The 21219-nt window shown below is 45.8% G+C and overlaps 1 protein-coding gene across 2 annotated transcripts; it reads left to right on the top strand.

The window, feature by feature from the left end:
* The first annotated feature begins 1112 nt into the window (after window positions 1-1112).
* Window positions 1113-19806, top strand: mad2l2 (mitotic arrest deficient 2 like 2). 2 transcript variants are annotated; one of them, XM_038822103.1, is made up of 9 exons: window positions 1113-1181; window positions 1860-1911; window positions 2613-2731; window positions 2949-3020; window positions 5557-5657; window positions 12952-13046; window positions 14836-14909; window positions 18221-18313; window positions 19049-19806. In XM_038822103.1, exons 2-9 carry the CDS (start codon window positions 1872-1874, stop codon window positions 19088-19090), a joined length of 636 nt encoding a protein of 211 aa, XP_038678031.1. In that variant the 5' UTR covers window positions 1113-1181; window positions 1860-1871; the 3' UTR covers window positions 19091-19806. The 2 variants fall into 2 exon arrangements, with proteins under 2 accessions (XP_038678031.1, XP_038678030.1); XM_038822102.1 differs by having other exon boundaries at window positions 1121-1308.
* The last annotated feature ends 1413 nt before the right edge of the window (window positions 19807-21219 follow it).

Below are 21219 nucleotides of genomic sequence, written 5' to 3'. Positions count from 1 at the left end.
GAGAGAGGGGCTGAGGTGAGAGAGGGGCTGTGTGACTGAGGTGAGAGAGGCTTTGGAGAAGGTTTGCCAGGATGTTGCCTGGTCTGGAGGGTGTTAGCTATGTGGAGAGACCGAATAGACTCGGACTGGGGTGAGGAGGGTGCGAGCTGGGAGGGTGTGAAGCTGCGAGGATGGAGGAGGTGAGGGTTGGAGGAGGTGAGGGATGGAGGAGGTGAGGGTTGGAGGGGGTGAGGGATGGAGGGGGTGATGGTTGGAGGAGGTGAGGGTTGGAGGGGGTGGGGGTTGGAGGGGGTGGGGGTTGGAGGGGGTGGAGGTTGGAGGAGGTGAGTGTTGAGGGGGTGAGGGTTGGAGGGGGTGAGGGATGGAGGGGGTGAGGGATGGAGGGGGTGAGGGATGGAGGGTTGGAGGAGGTGGGGGTTGGAGGAGGTGGGGGTTGGAGGGGGTGAGGGTTGGAGGGGGTGAGGAATGGAGGGGGTGAAGGTTGGAGGAGGTGAGGGTTGGAGGGGGTGAAGGTTGGAGGAGGTGAGGGTTGGAGGAGGTGAGGGTTGGAGGGGGTGAGGGTTGGAGGAGGTGAGGGTTGGAGGAGGTGAGGGTTGGAGGGGGTGAGGGTTGGAGGGGGTGAGGGTTGGAGGGGGTGAGGGTTGGAGGAGGTGAGGGATGGAGGGGGTGAGGGATGGAGGGGGTGAGGGATGGAGGGGGTGAGGGATGGAGGGGGTGAGGGATGGAGGGGTGAGGGTTGGAGGAGGTGGGGGATGGAGGGGGTGAGGGTTGGAGGAGGTGGGGGTGAGGAATGGAGGGGGTGAGGGTTGGAGGAGGTGGGGGATGGAAGGGGTGAGGGTTGGAGGAGGTGGGGGATGGAAGGGGTGAGGGTTGGAGGAGGTGGGGGTGAGGGTTGGAGGAGGTGAGGGAGATGGGGGTGAGGGTTGGAGGGGGTGAGGGTTGGAGGGGGTGAGGGTTGGAGGGGGTGAGGGTTGGAGGGGGTGAGGGTTGGAGGGGGTGAGGGTTGGAGGGGGTGAGGGTTGGAGGGGGTGAAGGCAGTAACGCTCCTCGCGCGCTCTATTCCTCTCGAAGCCGTTGGGTTGAAACGGAAGCGCGCGCTGCGCAGCGTTTGGATACGCAGGCCATACGTCACGGCGCACTGCGTGGCCGGGAAACAGCAGTGACAGCGGCAGGAGGTCAAGGTGAGGTCAGGATGCGGCCCAGGGCCGGGCACCGAGGAACAATGAAGCTGACGGCGGAGTAAATTTGGAGCGCCCTCAGCAGCTGGTGGTGTGGGGACCGGCACTCTCGGTGCCCGGATTTGGGAGGGTAAGGAGCCCGTTCCCCCTTTTGGAAAGCCCAGGTGTCCGGTCTCGGCTGCTCTGCCATCTCAGGCACCGGGTTCACAAATTTTTCCAAGCTTCACTGACTGCGGCTCAAACATGCGTCGACTCTTCCAATGCACCTTGTGTTGGACCGCATATCAATACTGGCCTTGTTTGCAGGGATGCACGGCCTTGGATCAGGACCTGAGAGTGGCACCAGGTTCATTGGACTAAAACTGAAATAATAAAATTCGAAGTGTTCGAGCTGATGAACGCTCAATAAAAATCATTACAAATATTCCAAAGGGGAAATGTGTTGAGATATGGAATCAATTTACTTGCTCTCTTCTCCTTTAAGACACTCCCTCAAATCAAGCTTTGTTTGCTTGTCCTAATATCTTATGTGGCTCAGTGCCAAATTGTGTTTGCTAACGCTTCGGCAAAGTGCCTCGGGACGATTTACTACATATTGTTCATCTGCAAGTGGGACAAAGCATGAACAATTTAAAACCCTGCCATCTGGATTAATTGTAATTGATTTTGTTCCTCCAACAGGTGTTCGTGAGTATGGCCACCCTCACACGACAGGATCTCAATTTTGGACAAGGTGCGGTCTTTGTTATTCTCAACTTGCCAGTTCGTAATATTTTGTTTGAAATTATAATAAACTGGCTATTTCATTTATTTTAGTGTCAAATAGTTCCTTTCAATAGCTCCTTTCAGAAGATGCTGACTATTTGGGATGTACTTGTCTGCTGCAGCTTGCCCAAGTAGCTGTTGGGCAAAGTCAGTGTTGGAGACATCATTTTTTAAATATAAATTTAGAGTACCCAATTCTTTTTTTCTAATTAAGGGGCAATTTAGGGTGGCCAAATCATCTATCCTGCACATCTTTGGGTTATGGGGGTGAGACCCTTGCAGACACTGGGAGAATGTGACCTGGGGCCAGGATCAAACCCGGGTCCTTGGCGCTGTGGGGCAGCAGTGCCAACCATTGTGCCACCAAACCGTCAATGTTGGGGACATCATAACTGAACCTGATCTCTTATGCACCTTTAGTCATGTGCAGTTTCTGGTGGTTATTGGTGGTGATTAGGAACAGAAATTTAAGTACAATATTTGTTTTGCAGCTCTCCTACAGGGATGTGAAGGTCTCTACCAATTGCCTTACAATACTTTGTGCAAAGTAGGACCAGTAGTGTTCCAAATTTTTATTACACCCCTGTTTCCCTTCCCTATATTTGTCTGGCACCCAATGTCTTTGCATTCCAAGTTGTAACTGATCTCATCTTTTCACTGTGTCTCCAGTGGTTGCAGATGTACTGTGTGAATTTCTAGAAGTGGCTATACATATGATCCTGTATGTCCGGGAGGTTTATCCAATCGGAATATTTCAGAAGAGGAAGAAGTATAATGTGCCTGTCCAGGTGAGACAATGGATGAGTTTTCAGCTTGTTGATAGTCTGAAGCAGTGATTTGCATTTCACAATAGTTTATTTTCTGAACACTTGTGTCGCACTACACCCTTGGTTGCAACATTTTTGAGTTTTAGTATGGAGCTGACATTGGTATCTCATGCTAAGAATCACATTTTTAAAAATTGACTGACTCATTATTTACGCTTTCTGAATGCTGTTTGTCTAGATGTCGTGCCACCCAGAGCTTAACCAATACATCCAGGACACACTACACTGCATCAAACCTCTGATTGAGAAGGTGAGGAAAACCTTTAGTAGTGTATTACATCATCATGTACGACTATTTATATGAACATACTTTTGTCAGGGACAAAATTTATGTTTTCAATCTGCCTGTGAACAGTGTGGTTTGTATGTGAGCTGTGTCTTCAGCATGATTGTCCCGATTTTAAATAATTTAAGCAGCAAGACTTTTGTGAGTTTAAAAATAAAGATCCATTATCCCACCCTTGTCCCTTTTTTAAAAAAAAAGCAATGTCACACTCAGTCGCCTTACACATGCTATCACAAAGGTTAGATACAAATGAAAAAAATAAATACAATTACAAAGTCTTAATCTCTTTGTGGCAGGCCTGTGGTTTTTAAATGACTTGATGCTTTTAGTTGAAGTGAAGTTCTTCTAAGCAGAAGATTCCCAATAACTGTCTTGCAGTTGATTTTTCAGAAGGTTGGTTCTCAGGTGAACTTGAAATTGAAAAATGTTGGGGAGAGTCCTTCTCCCACTTCTGAGATATTGCTGTTTATTACTTTGACTATGTAGTTGACTTGCAGGTAGTTCATTAGCTTTTCTGAAGGACTCAGATGGAACTCTTTCTGCAAGAAACCTTTGTGGTTTGTTTTATTAAATTTAGAGTACCTAATTCATGTTTTCCAATTAAGGGACAATTTAGCATGGCCAATCCACCTACCCTGCACATGTTTGGGTTGTGGGGGCGGAACCCACGCAAACACAGGGAGAATGTGCAAACTCCACACGGACAGTGACCCAGAGCCGGGATCAAACCGTGAGGCAGCCGGTTAAAAGCAGATAGAAAACATGGCTGTGCTCATTGTGTGACTTGTACAGGTTTGAAAATCCTTTTTCAAAGCAAGATAGTATATTGATCACAACATCCTGTGTTCTCGTTTGATACTTTGAAATTCATCAAATAATTTGAATGAGAAACCATCATAATACAATGGAGGGTCAATTACATTTGTCTAACAGAGTTTCAATGTTCTTTTTGTTCTTGGTGAAACAGAAAGATGAATCAGCTGGAATGTCATAGTTCTGTTGTTGATAATCCATCATTAAACAAAGGGATGTGTAAATTTCCCATCTGGTTGTGAATGTCCATACTCAATTAGCTATTTATTTGATACTTCGGACTGTCTGGCTCAGAAATCCAAAGGTCACATTATTTGCAGTGGCCAATTTCATAAACATTTTAAAATGTTGTCTTCAAGTTAGTAATATATGGAGCAAGACATTTCATTGAATCAGTTTATATTCCAAATGATCTCCTCTTACCCCTGTTATGGGCCAGGGTTTGGAGAACACCAAAGTATATCATGGAGTTCACCTGACCCACAACTTTGAACAGATTTTGGTTATGGGGAGTACAAGGGCCCACTTTCCAGGTGTGATGCAACAGAGATCTAAAGTATGTTTAAACAAAAACAATATTTATTCTATGAATCCAGACAACATTTTATAAACACACAGTAAACATCTTATCAACTACCAACACTGATAACTCCACAGATACAATATTCTACAGGTAACTCCTAATAATAACTTACCTAACAACATCCATAAGTCAAAAACCCTTTTTAACAACGACAGTAGGTTTGCATACCTTACAGAAACAGGTATTACTTTGAAATCATCAAGATCTGGAGACATTCTTTAGTAGGCAGAGAGAGAAATCAAAATACACCTTCTTGAATGCAGCTCCCCAACTGAAAACGAAACCAAGACACAAAGCAGCTTCCAGCTCAAAACGAAAGTAAAAGACAGAATCACAATCCAGCTCCACCCACGCAATGACGTCACTGCAGCTATTTGATAAACACCCATTTCTTAAAGGGACCCACACCTGACACCCCAACTGCATTTAAATATGTCTCCCTCCGAGGATGGTAAATACTTGGATCAAGTGAATACTGGGGTATGTGCACAGCAGCTGTTAGGGTTACAATTTGATGTCAGTCTATATTGCTCACTTTTTCTATATCTCTTCTCCCTCCCCACAACATATGTGTGGCAGAGAGGGGATTTTTGTCCACTTATTGACCTATTTGATAACGTCCTTGCTAAATTATCTCCTAATCATAATGACGATCTTTATTAGTGTCACAAGTAGGCTAACTCGCCAAGGTTACCTTAACATCACCACCTATGCCTGCAGCCTGCAAAGGAATACCAGAAATAGTAATGGTGTTGGGACACCCATCGCCTCCAAGTTTCCTTCAAAGTACAAACAATGTGGACATGAACATCTGTGGTTCCTATTGTTGCCAGATAAATCCCTCCCCCACCAGAATGTCCCATTACAACTCTGCATTTGGGGAGTGTCCACTCACCTCCTGAGAACAAGTAGATTACTGAAATCTCCGTGAAATCCAGCAAATAATCGGTTCTCTATCTGCTGTCGGGATGTCTGCGTATCGGCAGAAACTGTTGCTTGAAGGGCTGTTGCAGGTTCCTGCCAATCTTTGTTCATATCTGTTTGTTAATATGCTTGGGTTGTGCTGCTGGGGGACTATGACCTGCACTCTTTTGTTCTGTTTAGAATGAGGTGGATCGTATAGTGGTGGTGATCCTGGATAAGGAGCATCATCCTGTGGAGCGCTTTGTCTTTGAGATATCCCAACCTCCTCTACTGTCTGTCAGGTGAGGTATTTTCAGCATTCTGTTTCCTTGTACTACCTGTGTCGTCAAACGATTGATCAGATTCCTGAAATTGTTACAATTAAACTGGGATCTAACGCAAGTAGAGCTGATTTAGTCTCTTTGTTTCAAATTGAATAGTTAAAAAAATCATTCAAGTCTTCCTTTTACCATTAATCTAAATATTGTAACCCTTTTCCTGCATTCTTTTAAAAGGGGGGGGGGGGGGGGGGGGGGGCGGCGAGGCACGGGGGATGATTGAGCCCATCTGTAATGAGGTGGTGGACTCCCTCATGCCTGACACCGAGTCGCCCCATACCCCCTGAGGGGAACTCTGGGATTTTCTGTATGCCAACCCCGGTCACCGAAATTGAGTGCAGCTAGCCCTCGACCGGTGGTCGGACATGGCCCTGCTCATTAAGTTTTCCTGTGCCTATGTTAAAGAGGCGGGAGACGTAGGCAGCACAGTGGCGCAGTGGTTAGCATTGTTGCCTCACGGCGTCGAGGTCCCAAGGTCGATCCCGGCTCTGGGTCACTGTCCGTGGGGAGTTTGCACATTCTCCCCGTATTTGTGTGGGTTTCACACCCACAACCCAAAGCTGTGCAGGGTAGGTGGATTGGCCACGCTAAATTGCCCCTTAATTGGAAAAAAATGAATTGGGTATTCTAAATTTATTTTTTTTTAATAAAAAAAGAGGCGGGAGGCGCGGACGTGACTGAGCAGCGTTGGGGATACTTTTCCAGTGAGTTATGATACAGAGACCAATACGCCATTGAGTAGTGGCACAGGAGGGCTAGTACACTTATGAGCTATGGTGCTGGGGGTTAGAGGCACTGTCTTCTCCTGTGCTGTAGGATTCTTTCAGTCTACTGTGTCTATACTGGCTCATTGAAAGGGCTGTCCAATTAGTGTCCATTCCTATGCTTTTTCCTTATAATCCTACAAATTGGTTGTCTTCAGGTACACATTCAATTACCCGTTTACACTTACTATGAAATCTGATTCCGCCATACTTTAAAGGAACGTATTTCAGGTGTTCTGTTAATGTGTGGCGGAAACAAAAGGGCAGCACAGTGGAACAGTGGTTAGCACAGCTGCCTCATGGTGCCGAGAAGTTTAGGAGCAAATTGAATAGAGGTATTCAAAATCTTATCTTTTTAAAAAAAATTTTTTTTACAGTGCTCAATTCATTTTTTCCAATAAAGGGGGCAGCATGGTGGAGCAGCGGGTTAGCCCTGCAGCCTCACGGCGCCGAGGTCGCAGGTTCGATCCCGGCTCTGGGTCACTGTCTGTGTGGAGTTTGCACATTCTCCCTGTGTTTGCGTGGGTTTCGCCCCCACAACCCAAAGATGTGCAAGCTAGGTGGATTGGCCACGCTAAATTGCCCCTTAATTGGAAAAAATGAATTAGGTACTCTAAATTATTTTTTTTTAATGTTTGGGGGAAAAAAATACTCATTTTCCTCTTTAATTCCTTTGCCAATTATCTTCAGCCTGTGACTCCTGGTTCTCAACCATTTGACTTTTTAAAAATTAATTTGCGGGATGTGAGCGTCGCTGGTTACGCCAACATGTATTGCCCATCCCTAGTTGCCCTTCAGAAGGTGGTGGTGAGGTGCCTTCTTGAACCACTGCAGTCATTGAGGTGTAGGTTCATCCACTATGCTGTTAGGGAGGGAGTTCCAGGATTTTGCGCCAGCGACAGGGAAGGAACAGCGATATGTTTCCAAGTCAGGGTGGTGAGTGACTTGAAGGAGCACCTCCAGGTGGTGGCGTTCCCAGGTATCTGCTGCTCTTGTCCTTCTAGATGGTAGTGGTCGTGGGTTTGGAAGGTGCTGTCTAAGGAACCTTGGTAAGTTAGTGCAGTGCATCTTATAGATGGTGCACACGGCTACCACCATTTGTTGGTGTTGGAGCATTTGAATGTTTGTGGAAGGGGGGGGAAGCAATGAAGCGGGCTGCTTTGCCCTGGATGCTGTCGAGCCTCTTAAATGTTGGAGCTGCACTCATCCAGGCAAGTATTCAATCGTACTCCTAACTTGTGCCTTGCAGACGGCGGACAGGGTTTGGGAGGTCAGGAGGTGGGTTACTTGCTATAGGATTCCTAGCCTATGACCTGCTTTAGTAGCCACAGTATTGATATGGCTAGTCCAGTTCAGTTTCTGATCAATGGCAACCCCCAGGGTGTTGATTGTGGGGGATTCAGCGATGGTAATGCCATTGAATGTCAAGGGGTGATAGTTAGATCCTCTCTTTTAGGAGATGGTCATTGCCTGGCCTTGGTGCATTTGGACATGGACTGCTTCATTATTTGAGAAGTTGCAAATGGTGCTGAACGTTGTGCAGTCATTTGCCAACATCCCCACATGACCTTATGATGGAAGGGAGGTCATTGATGAAGTAGCTGAAGATGGTTGGAGCTAGGACACTACCCTGAGGAGCTCCTGCAGTAATGTCCTGGAGCTGAGATGATTTAAAAAAAAAATTTAGATTACCCAATTATTTTTTCCAATTAAGGGGCAATTTAGCGTGGCCAATCCACCTACTCTGCACATTTTTGGGTTGTGGGGGCGAAACCCACGCAGACACGGGGAGAATGTGCAAACTCCACACGGACAGTGACCCAGAGCCGGGATCGAACTGGGACCTCAGCGCCGTGAGACGGTTTGTGCTAACCACTAGGCCACCGTGCTGCCCTGGAGCTGAGATGATTGACCTCCAACCACCACAACTATTTTCTTTTGTGCCACGTATGTAGAGAGTTTTCCTCCTGATTCCCATTGATTTCAGTTTGGCTAGGGATACCATACTTGGTCAAATGCGGCCTTGATGTCAGGGGCAGTCACTTTCACCTCACCTCAGGCATTCAGCCCTTTTGTCCATATTTGAACCAAGGCTGTAATGAGGTCAGGAGCTGAGTGACCCTGGCTGAACCCAAACTAATTGGATTGGATTTGTTTATTGTCACGTGTACCGAGGTACAGTGAAAAGTATTTTTCTGCAAGCAGCTCAACAGATCATTCAGTACATGGAAGAAAAGGGAATTAAACACAATTCAAGAAAATACATAATAGGGCAACACAAGATATACAATGTAACGGCATAAGCATTGGCATCGGATGAAGTATACAGGGTGTAGTGTTAATGAGGTCAGTCAATAAATAAGAGGGTCATTTAGGAGCCTGGTGACAGTGGGGAAGAAGCTGTTTCTGAGTCGGTTCGTGCGTGTTCTCAGACTTCTGTATCTCCTGCCCGATGGAAGAAGTTGGAAAAGTGTGTAAGCCGGGTGGGAGTGATCCTTGATTATGCTGCCCGCTTTCCCCCGGCAGCGGGAGATGTAGATGGAGTCCATGGATGGGAGGCAGCTTTGTGTGATGGACTGGGCAGTATTCACGACCATCTGAAGTTCCTTGCGGTCCTGAGCCGAGCAGTTGCCATATCAGGCTGTGATGCAGCCAGATAGGATGCTTTCTATAGTGCATCTGTGAGAAGGTTATTGCTGAGTAAGTGCTGCTTGATAGCACTGTTGATGACTCCCTTCACTTTGTTGATGATCGAGAGTAGACTGATAGGGCGGTACAAAGAACAGTACAGCACAGGAACAAGCCCTTCGGTCCTCCAAGCCTGCGCCGATCACATGTCCTATCTAGACCAACCGCCTGTATCCTTCTATACCCCTCTGTTTATGTGTCTATCTTAAAGGTCGCTAACGTATTGGCCTCAACCAACTTGGCAGTGCATTCCAGGTCACCACCACCCACTGTGTGAAAAAAACTTGCCCAGCACATCTCTACTGAACCTATCCCCCCTCACCTTGAACTTGTACCCTCTTATAATTGTCATTTCTGCCCCAGGAAAAAACCTCCAACTGTTCACCCTATCTATACCACTCATAATTTTATAAGCTTCTATCAGGTCACCCCTCAGCCTCCATCTTTCTATGGAGAATAATCCCAGTTTATTCAATCTCTCCTCATAGCCAATACCCTCCATACCAGGCAGCATCCTGGTAAACCTTTTCTTTTTTCTTTATAAATTTAGAGTACCCAATTAATTTTTTCCAATTAAGGGACAATTTAACGTGGCCAATCCACTTACTCTGCACATCTTCGGGTTGTGGGGCGAAACCCACGCAGACACGGGGAGAATGTGCAAACTCCATACGGACAGTGACCCAGAGCCAGGATCAAACCTGAGACCTCGGCGCCGTGAGGCAGCAGGGCTAACCCACTGCGCCACCGTGCTGTCCTCTGATAAACCTTTTCTGTACTCTCTCCAAAGCCTCCACATCCTTCTGGTAGTGTGGTGACCAGAATTGGACATTATTCCAAATGTGGCCTAACTAGTGTTCTATATAACTAACATAATTTGCGAGCTTTTATACTCGATACCCTGTTCGATGAAGGCAGGCATGCCATATGCTTTCTTTACCACCATTTTCACCTGTGCTGCCACTTTTAAGGATCTTTGGACCTATACACCCAGATCTGTGCCTATGATTCTGATGGTTCTGCCATTTATTTTATAGCTCCTACCTGAATTGGATCTACCAAAATGCATCACCTCGCATTTGTCGGGTTAAATTCCATCTGTCATTTCTCCGCCCAATTTTGTAGCCTATCTATACCCTGCTGTATTCTCAGACAATCTTCATCACTATCCACAACTCCAGCAATCTTAGTATCATATATATTACAAACAGTAGAGGTCCCAGTTCTGATCCCTGTGGAACACCACTAGTTACAGACCTCCATTCAGAAAAAACACTCTTTTACTGCTACCATCTGTCTTCGATGGCCAAGACAGTTCTAAATCCATCTAGTTGGTTCACCCCTGACTCCGTGTAATTTAATCTTTTACACCAGCCTGCCATGAGGGACCTTATCAAATGCTTTACGAAAGTCCATGTAGACAACATCCACAGCCCTTCCCTCAATCATTTTTATCACCTCCTCAAAAAAGTCAAGTAACTTCCCTCGTACAAAACCATGCTGTCAGTCACTAATAAGACCAAATGTGCATAGATCCTATCTCTGAAAATCTTTTCCAACAATTTCACTTTCACTGACGTCAAGCTCACTGACCTATAATTACCCAGGTTATCCTTGCTACCCTTTGTAAATAATGGGACAACATTAACTATCCGCCCATCCTCTGGGACCTCACCTGTGGCCAACGAAACAAAGATTTCTGTTAGAGGCCCAGTGATTTTGTCTCGTCTCCCTCAGTAATCTGGGATAGATGCCATCTGGCCCTGGGGATTTGTCTACCTTAATGCTTTTTTAACACATCTAACACTTCCTCGAAATAATAACTTGTTCGAAAGTGTTTACATAAGCCTCTGAGACACCACCAATCAATGTGTCCCTCTCCTTTGTGAATACCGATGCAAAGTACTCATTAAGGATTTCACCTATTTCCTTTGGTTCTACGCATAATTTCCTTCTTTTGTCCTTGCGTGGACCAACTTTTCTTTAGCTACCATCTTATTCCTAATATATGTATAAAATGCCTTGGGATTCTCCTTAACCCTGTCTGCCAAGGACATTTTGTGACCCATTTTTGCCCTCCTAACACCCTGTTTAAGCACTTTTCTATTTTCCCTGTATTCTTCAAGTGCTTCATCTGTTTTTAGTTGCCTAGACCTTCTATATGCATCCTTGTTCTTTTTTTTAAAAATGTTTTTATTCTCCTTTTCACATTTTCTTCAAAATTTATCCCCACCAACAAACAGTAAACAGCAACGGATACAAAGTCAAATCCCCTATCAACAACAATGATCCCATCCTCCCACCAAACACCCCCCTCCCCCACTCCCGTTATCCTTTTTCTTTTTGATGAGACTCTCAATTTCCCTGGTCATCCATGGTTCCTGAATCCTGCCTTTTCGTTTCATCGGCACAGGCCAGTCCTGCATTCCCATCAACTGCTCCTTAAAAGACTCCCACATGCCAAATATGGATTTGGCCTCTCCCAAACAACAGCCTCTAAATCCTGCCAAATCTGGGTGTAGTTAGCCTTCCACTAATTTAGTAGCTTAACCTTTAGACAACACTCGTCCTTTTCCATGATTATCCGAAAGCTTATGGAATTGTGGTCACTGTTGGCCACATGTTCCCCCACTGCAACTTTGATGATCTGACCGCGTTTGTTCCCTAGTACTAGGTCCAATCTCCTCTCTAGTCAGGCTATCCACATATTGTTCCTGGACACTTAACAAATTCCTCACCATTCGAACCTCTAGCCCTAAGGGATTTCCAGTCGATATGAGAAAAATTAAAGTCTCTCACTGCAACAACCCTATTATTTTTACATCTATCCAGAATCTGTTTACATATCTGTTCTTCAATTGGCTGGGTTGGATTTGTCCTGTTTCTTGTGTACATGACACACCCTGACAATTTTCAACATTGCCGGGTAGATGCAAGTGCTGTAGCTTAAAGGCTAGGGGAGCGGCAAGGTTTGGAGCAAAATAGTTGTCTTTGTTTTCCGGAGCTGTCTTTTATTTCTGACTCTTTCGCATTATTCCCATCTTCCAATTTTTGTATTTAAAAAAAAAAAGTATGCTGACATTCCCTTTTAAATCAATCTGTGATCTTGCTCTGATTCTGAAAACAGGCTGGTTTGTTCCTGAGGCTGATGTCACAAGAGTTGATGATGGGGCAGCTTGGGGTCCTCTGCAAAAAATGGGAGCGAAGAGGAGCAGGAGCAGTGTGAATATATATTTTCTCTATTCGTAGAATTATACAAGTGAGGTCAGGATCTCACACGGTTGTGTTATTTCCATGGTAGGCGGCACGGTAGCACAGTGGTTAGCAATTCACAGCGCCAGGGTCCTAGGTTCATTCCTGCTTGGGTCTCTGTCTGTGCAGAGTCTGCCGGTGTCTGCTTGGGTTTCCTCCGGGTGCTCTGGTTTCCTCCCACAAGTCCCAAAAGACGTGCTTGTGAGGTGAATTGAACATTCTGAATTCTCCCCCCAGGGTCCCCGAACAGGCACTGGACTGTGACGACTAGAAAATATTAACAGTAACTTCATTGCAGTGTTAATGTAAGCCTACTTGTGTCAATAATAAAGATTATTATAAATAAACTTAATGAGACTCCTATTTGAAGTCCACCATGGAATGCCAAAGGCCAGTTGAGCAATACCCAGGAAGGGTCAGTGCCTTCAGAAGAAAAGTGGTGTAAAATCGAGGAAAGAGTATTAAGAACATAGTGTTTGAAGGGTACTTGTACATCCCAAACCTTTATTGTTGGGATTTTTTCCGTGAGATCCATTAATCTTATTGTTTTGCAGCTCTGACTCACTGCTTTCCCGTGTTGAGCAGCTTCTTCGAGCATCGATCCTGAAGATCAGTGTCTGCGATGCAATTCTTGACAGCAACCCTCCAGGTAAATATGTGGGTAGGATTGTGTTTGTTATGTTCACAGTTATGGCATCTCAATTTGCTTCCTTCAACTAGCCATCCAGGGAAGAACTGACTAGATGCAATCTGACTAAGGGAATTGGACTGTTCTTTATGCTCTTCTCTGGAGCAGCAAACTTTCTCTGCTCGAGTCTCCCCTCCAACCGTGAAGGTAACTACTTCACTGGGGTTATGGTTTTATAGACACCAGTTCCTTTTCAGAATCTGTAATAGAACATGGTGGATCACCTTTTTAAAAGTACCCAGTTTGATTTTTTTTTTCCAAACTGCGGGCACTTTAGTCTGACCAATCCACCTACCCTGCGTATCTTTGGGTTGTGGGGGTGAGACTCACGCAGACACGGGGAGAATGTGCAAATTCCACATGGACAGTGACCCAGGACTGTGATTGAACCCAGATGAGGCAGCAGAGCTAACCACTATGTCGCTGTGCCACCCCTTGGTGGAACACAGTCTTTTTTAAAAATAAATTTAGATTACCCAATTATTTTTTCCAATTAAGGGGTAATTTAGTGTGGCCAATCCACCTACTCTGGGTGGAACACACTCTTGACTCTCAGAACAAATTGTCCACTTTCTTTTCCCTCTTAACATTTATGGATGTCGCATATTTCCTTCACTTTTTTGCCTTGTTTTTTGAAACTGCTGCCAGCCCATTTGATTGAATAGCATCACGGCTCAATTCAATTGTCTTTTCCACTGGATAACACTGCCTCTTTTCTTCCTTAATGTAGAAACAGAAGGAGAGCTTTCTTTCATGCTTTCAGGTAGTTCCAATTGGCCTAAAGTTTTTCACATTTGAAATATTACTTTTTAGTAGGCAAATGTGTGGCCCATACATGTATAACGCAGTCAAGCATCACGCAAATAAATAATCAGATCATCGGGGTGGCACAGTAGTTAGCATTGTTGCCTCACAGCTCCAGTATCCCAGGTTCAATTCCGGCTTTTGGTCACTTAGTGGAGTTATTTTTTAAAATTTAGAGTACCAAATTATTTTTTTCCAATTAAGGGGCAATTTAGCATGGCCAATCCACCTACCCTGCACATCCTTGAGTTGTGGGAGTGAAACCCCAAACCCACGCAGACAAGGGGAGAATTTGCAAACTCCACACGGACAGTGACCCAGGGCTGGGATTCGAACCTGGGTCCTCAGTGTTGTAGTCCCAGTGCTAACCACTGCGCCTCATGCCGCCCTGTCTTTGTGGAGTTTGCACTTTCTCCCTGTGTCTGCAAGGTTAGATGGAGGTATTGGGTTACAGGGATAGGGTGGAGGCATGGGCTTAAGTAGCGTGCTCTTTCCAAGGGCCAGTGTAGACTCGATGGGCCAAATGGCCTCCTTCTGCACTGTAAATTTTATGATATATTTGTTTCTGTTATTATTGGTTGCAGAAGTAATGGTGCCCATAATTCAAGGAGAGCTATCTCTTATAGTTTGATTACTTTCATACTCGTGGGCAGGCAGCCAATTTAATGTTTCATCCAAAGCAACAAACCTCTGACCATACAACACTCCTTCAATACATCACTGAAGCATTTGTAACCCTAATACGTGTACCAGATACTCAGCTAATTTGGCAGACTGGAATTGAGCCTGGGACTTTCAAGGCCGGCAGCGCTCTGTGGACGAGTTGTTAAGCTACTGCGGGAGCATGACTGCAGAAATTTATAAAGCAATACTGAATGCAGAAGCTGGAATAAATTCCTCCTGGATTTTCCCATATATGGATTAGAATTGTGCTGTTTTTTTCTAGGCTGTACCTTTACTGTCTTGGTTCATACACGAGATGTTGCCACTCGAAACATGGAAAAAATTCAAGTGATAAAGGTAAGAAGACCATCTGGGTAGATGCAGTGGGCTAAAGTCTGTGCTATGAAATGTGTTGATAATTGTGAGAGTTCATATTTAACATGTTTCCAGTATTTGGATAAAGAAGTTCTGTAGCTTCGCCACATCTAGTTGGCATGGCGGTGGACTTTCGGGCAACCTTTGGAAGGAAAAAAATCTCCATGAACATTCAGTGTTGTCAGCATCTACAACACTGAACATTAGCCGAACCGAATTGGCCGTATCATCACTGGCCAGGGCAAAACGTTCGCGTCCGAGCCCCTCAAGAGTTCGCTGTCATTCAGAAGGCTCAACTGAGAATTGTGACATAATTTTCTCCATTTGCTTCGATGGGGTAGATGCAACATTTCTTTAGAAACACCACCCACTGAATTCAATATTCATCGTCTAAAGAGTTTACACACACATTCTCCCCGTGTTTGACACCCCGAAGATGTGCAGGGTAGGTGGATTGGCCATGCTAAATTGCCCCTTAATTGGGAAAAAAACTAATTGGGTACTCTAAATTTACTTTTTTTTTTAAAATCTGTTGTCTACGCCACCAGGGTAAAGCTTGTTTCAAGAAAACCTCTAATCCAACAAGCTACCACTAAAATACTATAAGCAGCAACATCATGTGGATCAATGTTCGATTCCCGGCTGGGTCACTGTCTGTGCGGAGTCTGCACGTCCTCCCCGTGTGTGCGTGGGTTTCCTCCGGGTGCTCCGGTTTCCTCCCACAGTCCAAAGATGTGCGGGTTAGGTGGATTGGCCAGGCTAAATTGCCCTTAGTGTCCTAAAAAATAAGGTTAATGGGGGTTGTTGGGTTACTGGTATAGGGTGGATATGTGGGCTTGAGTAGGGTGATCATTGCTCGGCACAACATCGAGGGCCGAAGGGCCTGTTCTGTGCTGTACTGTTCTAATTCTAATGTCACCTGCAAGTTTCCCTCAAGTCACATGCTTCCCTGACTTCGACACATTTCATCACAATTCCCATTTTGTCACTTGACCAATATCCTGGAGGTCGGTATCCAACACCATTCTGGGAGCAAAATCATCATAATGGACTGCAGCATCCAGCTGCACAGGGGCACCAGACAAGGATGCCCACTGTCCCCACTGCTGTTCGCACTAGCAATCGAACCGCTAGCAATTGCGCTCAGGGCAGCAAAAAATTGGAGGGGGATCCGAAGGGGAGGCAGAGAGCACAGAGTCTCACTCTATGCAGACGATCTGCTCCTCTACATCTCGGACCCACAAAGCAGCATGGACGGAATCATCGCGCTCCTGAAAGAGTTTGGAGCCTTCTCGGGCTACAAACTCAACATGAGCAAAAGCGAGATCTTCCCAGTACACCAGCAAGGGGGGGGGGGGGGGGCAGCACTAAAGGGGCTGCCGTTCAAACAAGCCCGACATAAATTCCGCTACCTGGGGATCCAAATAGCCCATGACTGGAAAGGGATCCACAAATGGAACCTCACCAGCCTGGCGGAGGAAGTAAAAAAGGACCTGCAAAGATGGAACACACTCCCACTCTCCCTCGCAGGAAGAGTCCAGACGATCAAAATGAACGTATTGCCCAGGTTCCTCTTCCTGTTTAGATCCATTCCGATCTACATCCCCAAGGCCTTCTTCATAGCGCTGGACAAACTTATCATGGCGTTCGTATGGGGGGGTAAAAATGCTAGGATCCCAAAGAAGGTCCTACAGAAAACAAAATCCAGGGGGGGGCCCGAATCTACAATTCTACCACTGGGCGGCAACAGCCGAGCGAGTAAGGGGATGGATCCAGGAGCCAGAAGCCGAGTGGGTGCGTGCGGAGGAGGCCTCCTGCATGGGGACCTCCCTCCGGGCCCTCGCCACGGCAGCACTCCCATCCCCACCCAAAAAAACTCCAGCAGCCCAGTGGTGACAGCCACCCTCCAATCCTGGAACCAACTGCGGCAGCAATTTGGCCTGAACAAAATGTCGGACAAGGCTCCCATCTGCAACAACCATAGGTTCAAACCAGTACTGACTGACGCCACCTTCAAAAGGTGGAGACAGGACGGGGGGACACTGACAGTCAGGGACCTATACACGGACGACAGGATCGCAACACTGGACGAACTGACAGAGAAATTTCAGCTAGCTGGGGGGAACGAGCTACGGTACCTGCAGCTCAAAAACTTCCTACGAAAGGAGACAAGGACGTACCCACAACCGCCACGACAGACACTACTGGAAGACCTACTGGACGCAAGTATCCTAGAGAAAGGGAACTGTAGTGACATGTATGGCCGACTGGTAGATAGGGACGACACCGTACTGGACGCAACAAGAAGGAAATGGGAGGACGACCTGGGGATGGAGATAGGGTGGTGACTCTGGAGCGAAGCACTGCATAGGGTCAACTCCACCTCCACGTGCGCAAGGCTCAGCCTGACGCAACTAAAAGTGGTACATAGAGCCCACTTAACGAGAAACCGTATGAGTAGGTTCTTCCCGGAGGTGGAGGACAGATGTGAGCGGTGCCAAAGAGGCCCGGCCAACCACGCCCACATGTTCTGGTCTTGCCCCAGACTTGTGGAGTACTGGACAGCCTTCTTCGAGGCTATGTCCAAAGTGGTGGGGGTGAGGGTGGAGCCATGCCCGATAGTGGCGGTCTTCGGGGTTTCAGACCAGCCAGATCTATTCCTGGGGAGGAGGGCGGACGCCCTTGCCTTTGCCTCCCTGATCGCCCGCCGTAGAATCCTGTTTGGCTGGCGGTCAACAGCACCGCCCAGAGCTGCAGACTGGCTGTCCGACCTCTCGGATTCTCTCCAAATGGAGAAAATCAAATTCGCCATCCGAGGGTCGGACGACGGCTTCCACAGAACGTGGCCAACGTACAAGAGGAAGAATAGTCGGGGGAAGGTAGCCGGCGGGAAGGGGGGGGGGGGGGGGGGGCTACGGGCTCGTTACGGGGGTTTGATGGCTAGCTAAGGCCCAAAACCAAACTAAATAAATGCCAATAAACATGTTGGGGAATGTAAAATATGTATGCTGGCAAAGAGGGGGAGGCCACAGTTATTACTACGAAGATGCTCACCTGTAAATATATATGTTAATTTTTGCGTGTTTTTTTTTTCTCTCTCTAACAATTTGTAATTTGTTCAATATAAAACATGAAAACTGAATAAAAAACATTTATAATGGACTGCAGCAATTCAAGGCAAGGTCCACTACCACTGCCTTGGGGCAACGAGGAATAAACACATTTCCCAGACCCAAACGAACACTAATTAATGTTGTGTTTCGGCTTCACCCGTTTGTCTATTCCCTGTGTAGGACTTCCCATGGATCCATGCTGATGAACAGGAAGTGAACATGCGAGAGCCACGGTTAATCCCACTGAAAACTATGACATCAGATATCTTAAAGGTAACAACTTTAATTCTAGCAAGGGAAGTCTTATGTTCTGTTTGTGGTTCTTGTGTAGTAGCTCGTGAGCTTTGATTGTAAACTTGTTAGATGTTTATGAAACTATTTATTGACCAGAAGAATGTATTAGTTGGTAGCTTTGGGTGGTAAGTGAGGCCATTGTTTGGGCAGCACAGTGGTTAGCACAACTGCTTCACAGCTCCAGGGTCCCAGGTTTGATTCCCAGCTTGGGTCACAGTTCTTGTGGAGTCTGCACATTCTCCCCGTGTCTGCGTTGGTTTCCTCCGGGTGCTCCGGTTTCCTCCCACAATCCAAAGATATGCAGGTTAGGTGGATTGGCCATGCTAAATTTCCCTTGGTGTACATAAGGTGCGGTGGGGTCACTGGGTTATGGGAATAGGGTGGAGGTGTGGGATTGGGTAGGGTGCTCTTTCCAAGGGCAGGTGCAGACTCGAATGGGCCAAATGGCCGCCTCCTGCACTGTAAATTCTATGAAAATACCACATGAAAGATCATCCATTCTAATTTGTTTTCTATGAACTTCTGAAACCATTGGATGCCAGGTGCATGGGATTGTAGAATTACCCCATTTTATTGTAACTGCTGCTGCTTGGATTATATCAGAAGAAAATTATGACAGTAATTCTTTATAAACTGATGTATTCAGCAGTGTTGCTTTCCACTATACACACAGAGATTTGCAGTTGATTCATGTGTTTAAAACTTTTTTTATAGATGCAGTTGTATGTTGAGGAGAGAGCTCAGAAAATCTTCTGAATGCACTTCAATTCCAGTAGCCACATTACCAAATCAAACAGATCCCAAGATACTGGAGATGTTTCATCATTGAACTGACTGGTGGGGTATAAGAGAACTTTCAAAACTTGTGTTAATGTGAAACATGAGCAGGGATCAAATCCAGAGAATTGGCATCTATGGGTTTTAACCCTTTTGTACTGTCGAGATAATTTGTGGTTTGACCATGCACATTGCATTGTGCTACATTCGTTGAGGATGAGATGAAATTTGGTGTAATTTTATGGTTCTAGGTTGGGCTTTGAAATAGCTTATCTCCTGCATTATTAGGCATTGCTTTTTAACTTAGTGGTCAGACTTTCTCTGAACAGACTGCAGAGCAATTATACAGCATTGTACAAATGCACAAGACTTGTAATCTAGATTCTGCAGCCATCCCAGTGGTTTTCTCCCTGCTTCCATAATATGGAATTAGTCACCAGTGTGCGAGATTATGGCCTTCATCAGACAGGAGGGAGCAAATCTGTCCTACCCCACCAGAGACTGGTTGCAGTATCCTGGAGAGGGATGAAACTTTGGTTTCAATGGCATCGCTAAATGACAGAAATTGGCTGAGTGAAAGAATATTTTATAGATTAGAAACAGAAATTTGTGACACGTTTGTGTATTTTTTGTCTTTGTACTTTTTCTAAAATATAGAAAATAAAGTATTTAAATAAATACTAAACTATTGAAAGTATATTGTGTGAAATTTGTCAACAGCTTCCTAAAATCGCATTTCCAAGTTCACTTTCTTCTTTCTCTTGGTATAGCAAAATTGCCCAAGGTATTTCACAGAAGTATAATAAGGCACAAAGACGGTTAACTAGAAAAGGAGATGTTGGGAGGGATGATCAAAAGCTTAGACCAAGTGGCGGCACAACCTGGAATGTTGCTGGAACAGTAGAGTTGCGCACATTACCCACCCCTACCTCCCCCACCACACAGGCCCCGAACGCAACTACTCAACACAACACCCCCAGCCCGGACACTGCACCACACAAAGACCCAGCCACCGATACCCCCACATGGTGTGAGAATCTCGTTAAGTGGTATTCCCTGTCCTACACAGTGGAAGCCTTACTAGTGATAGCCATATTGTGCAATGTCATCCAGACAATCAGATTGCGGAAATGGAGAAGGAGAGCCTCCCGCCCTCCAGTATACACCTTTAGAGCCCTTTCCTTGTACTCCAGCAAAAAACACACTCTTTCTGAACCTTTCTCTTTAATAAATTCCACGGTTGTTGTTTCATTAATAAAGCTTATTTTTCTGTGTATGAATGTTAGTGATCAGAAGAAATGTGATGCTGCTATTGGATTATTTTTTGTATTGTAAAATAAGCTCTTTGCTTGTTAAATAGCAGGCTGAGTGTAGTCTCGTTAGAGGTTCCCTTTTTATTATTTATAAGGAGAATGGAATATAGGATTGAATGTTAAATGGCCCCTTAGAAATTTTTAGATATGTGTTGTATTAGGGAAATTTAGGTAAATTTTTTTGACCCATAGGACAGAGTAGGGTAGAACCTGCCCTTGATTAAGGGTACCCAGCATTTCAGAGAGCAGGAGAAGACCCATTATTGTGATCCTTCACGCTTTGCGTTGAGGATCAAGAGGATGGAGTGTAGCCATCTGGGATGGCCACTTACAACTAAGGACAGAGTGACTCGCAAAGCCTAGCGGGTAAAATGGTCAAGCCAAGACTCAGGCAGGCTCAGAGACTCCGAACAATTAGCATTTTGATGGGCCGATTAGCATTTGATGGCCCATCTTCACCAGAACAAAGGACTGGTACTTGAGCAACCGGGACAGTCCCAGACATTTTGGCACCACTCCCTGTTCAGGGGACTCTTGGGACACGTCCAGCCATCCAGATCCCCGCCCACTTATTGGTTAGAATCGAACGGAGTGATCAGGGACCACCCAATTAGTGGGGTCCAAACTGAAGGACCGCCCAAAAGAGCGCGAAAACCCACAAGTATAAGAAGAAGAGTTTGCCATATGTTCATCCTCTCTTGGACCGGTACCCGGTCACAACCATCTCCAATTGCAGCAACACCAGAAGCAGGTCCAAGTTCAACGCTCGCTACCAGACAGATGAGCCTAGCTGAG

This window comes from Scyliorhinus canicula, chromosome 16 (assembly GCF_902713615.1).
Source record: "Scyliorhinus canicula chromosome 16, sScyCan1.1, whole genome shotgun sequence".
Taxonomy (NCBI): Eukaryota; Metazoa; Chordata; class Chondrichthyes; order Carcharhiniformes; family Scyliorhinidae; genus Scyliorhinus; species Scyliorhinus canicula.
This window is presented reverse-complemented; position numbering and strand designations above follow the sequence as displayed.

Bases quoted from the DNA above. Each gene is read 5' to 3' on its own strand.
- mad2l2 (XM_038822103.1), top strand. From the start codon at position 1,872: ATGGCCACCCTCACACGACAGGATCTCAATTTTGGACAAG. The intron at 5,658-12,951 runs GTGAGGTATTTT...ATTGTTTTGCAG, and splicing joins CCTCCTCTACTGTCTGTCAG to CTCTGACTCACTGCTTTCCC. The intron at 14,910-18,220 runs GTAAGAAGACCA...TTCCCTGTGTAG, and splicing joins AAAAAATTCAAGTGATAAAG to GACTTCCCATGGATCCATGC.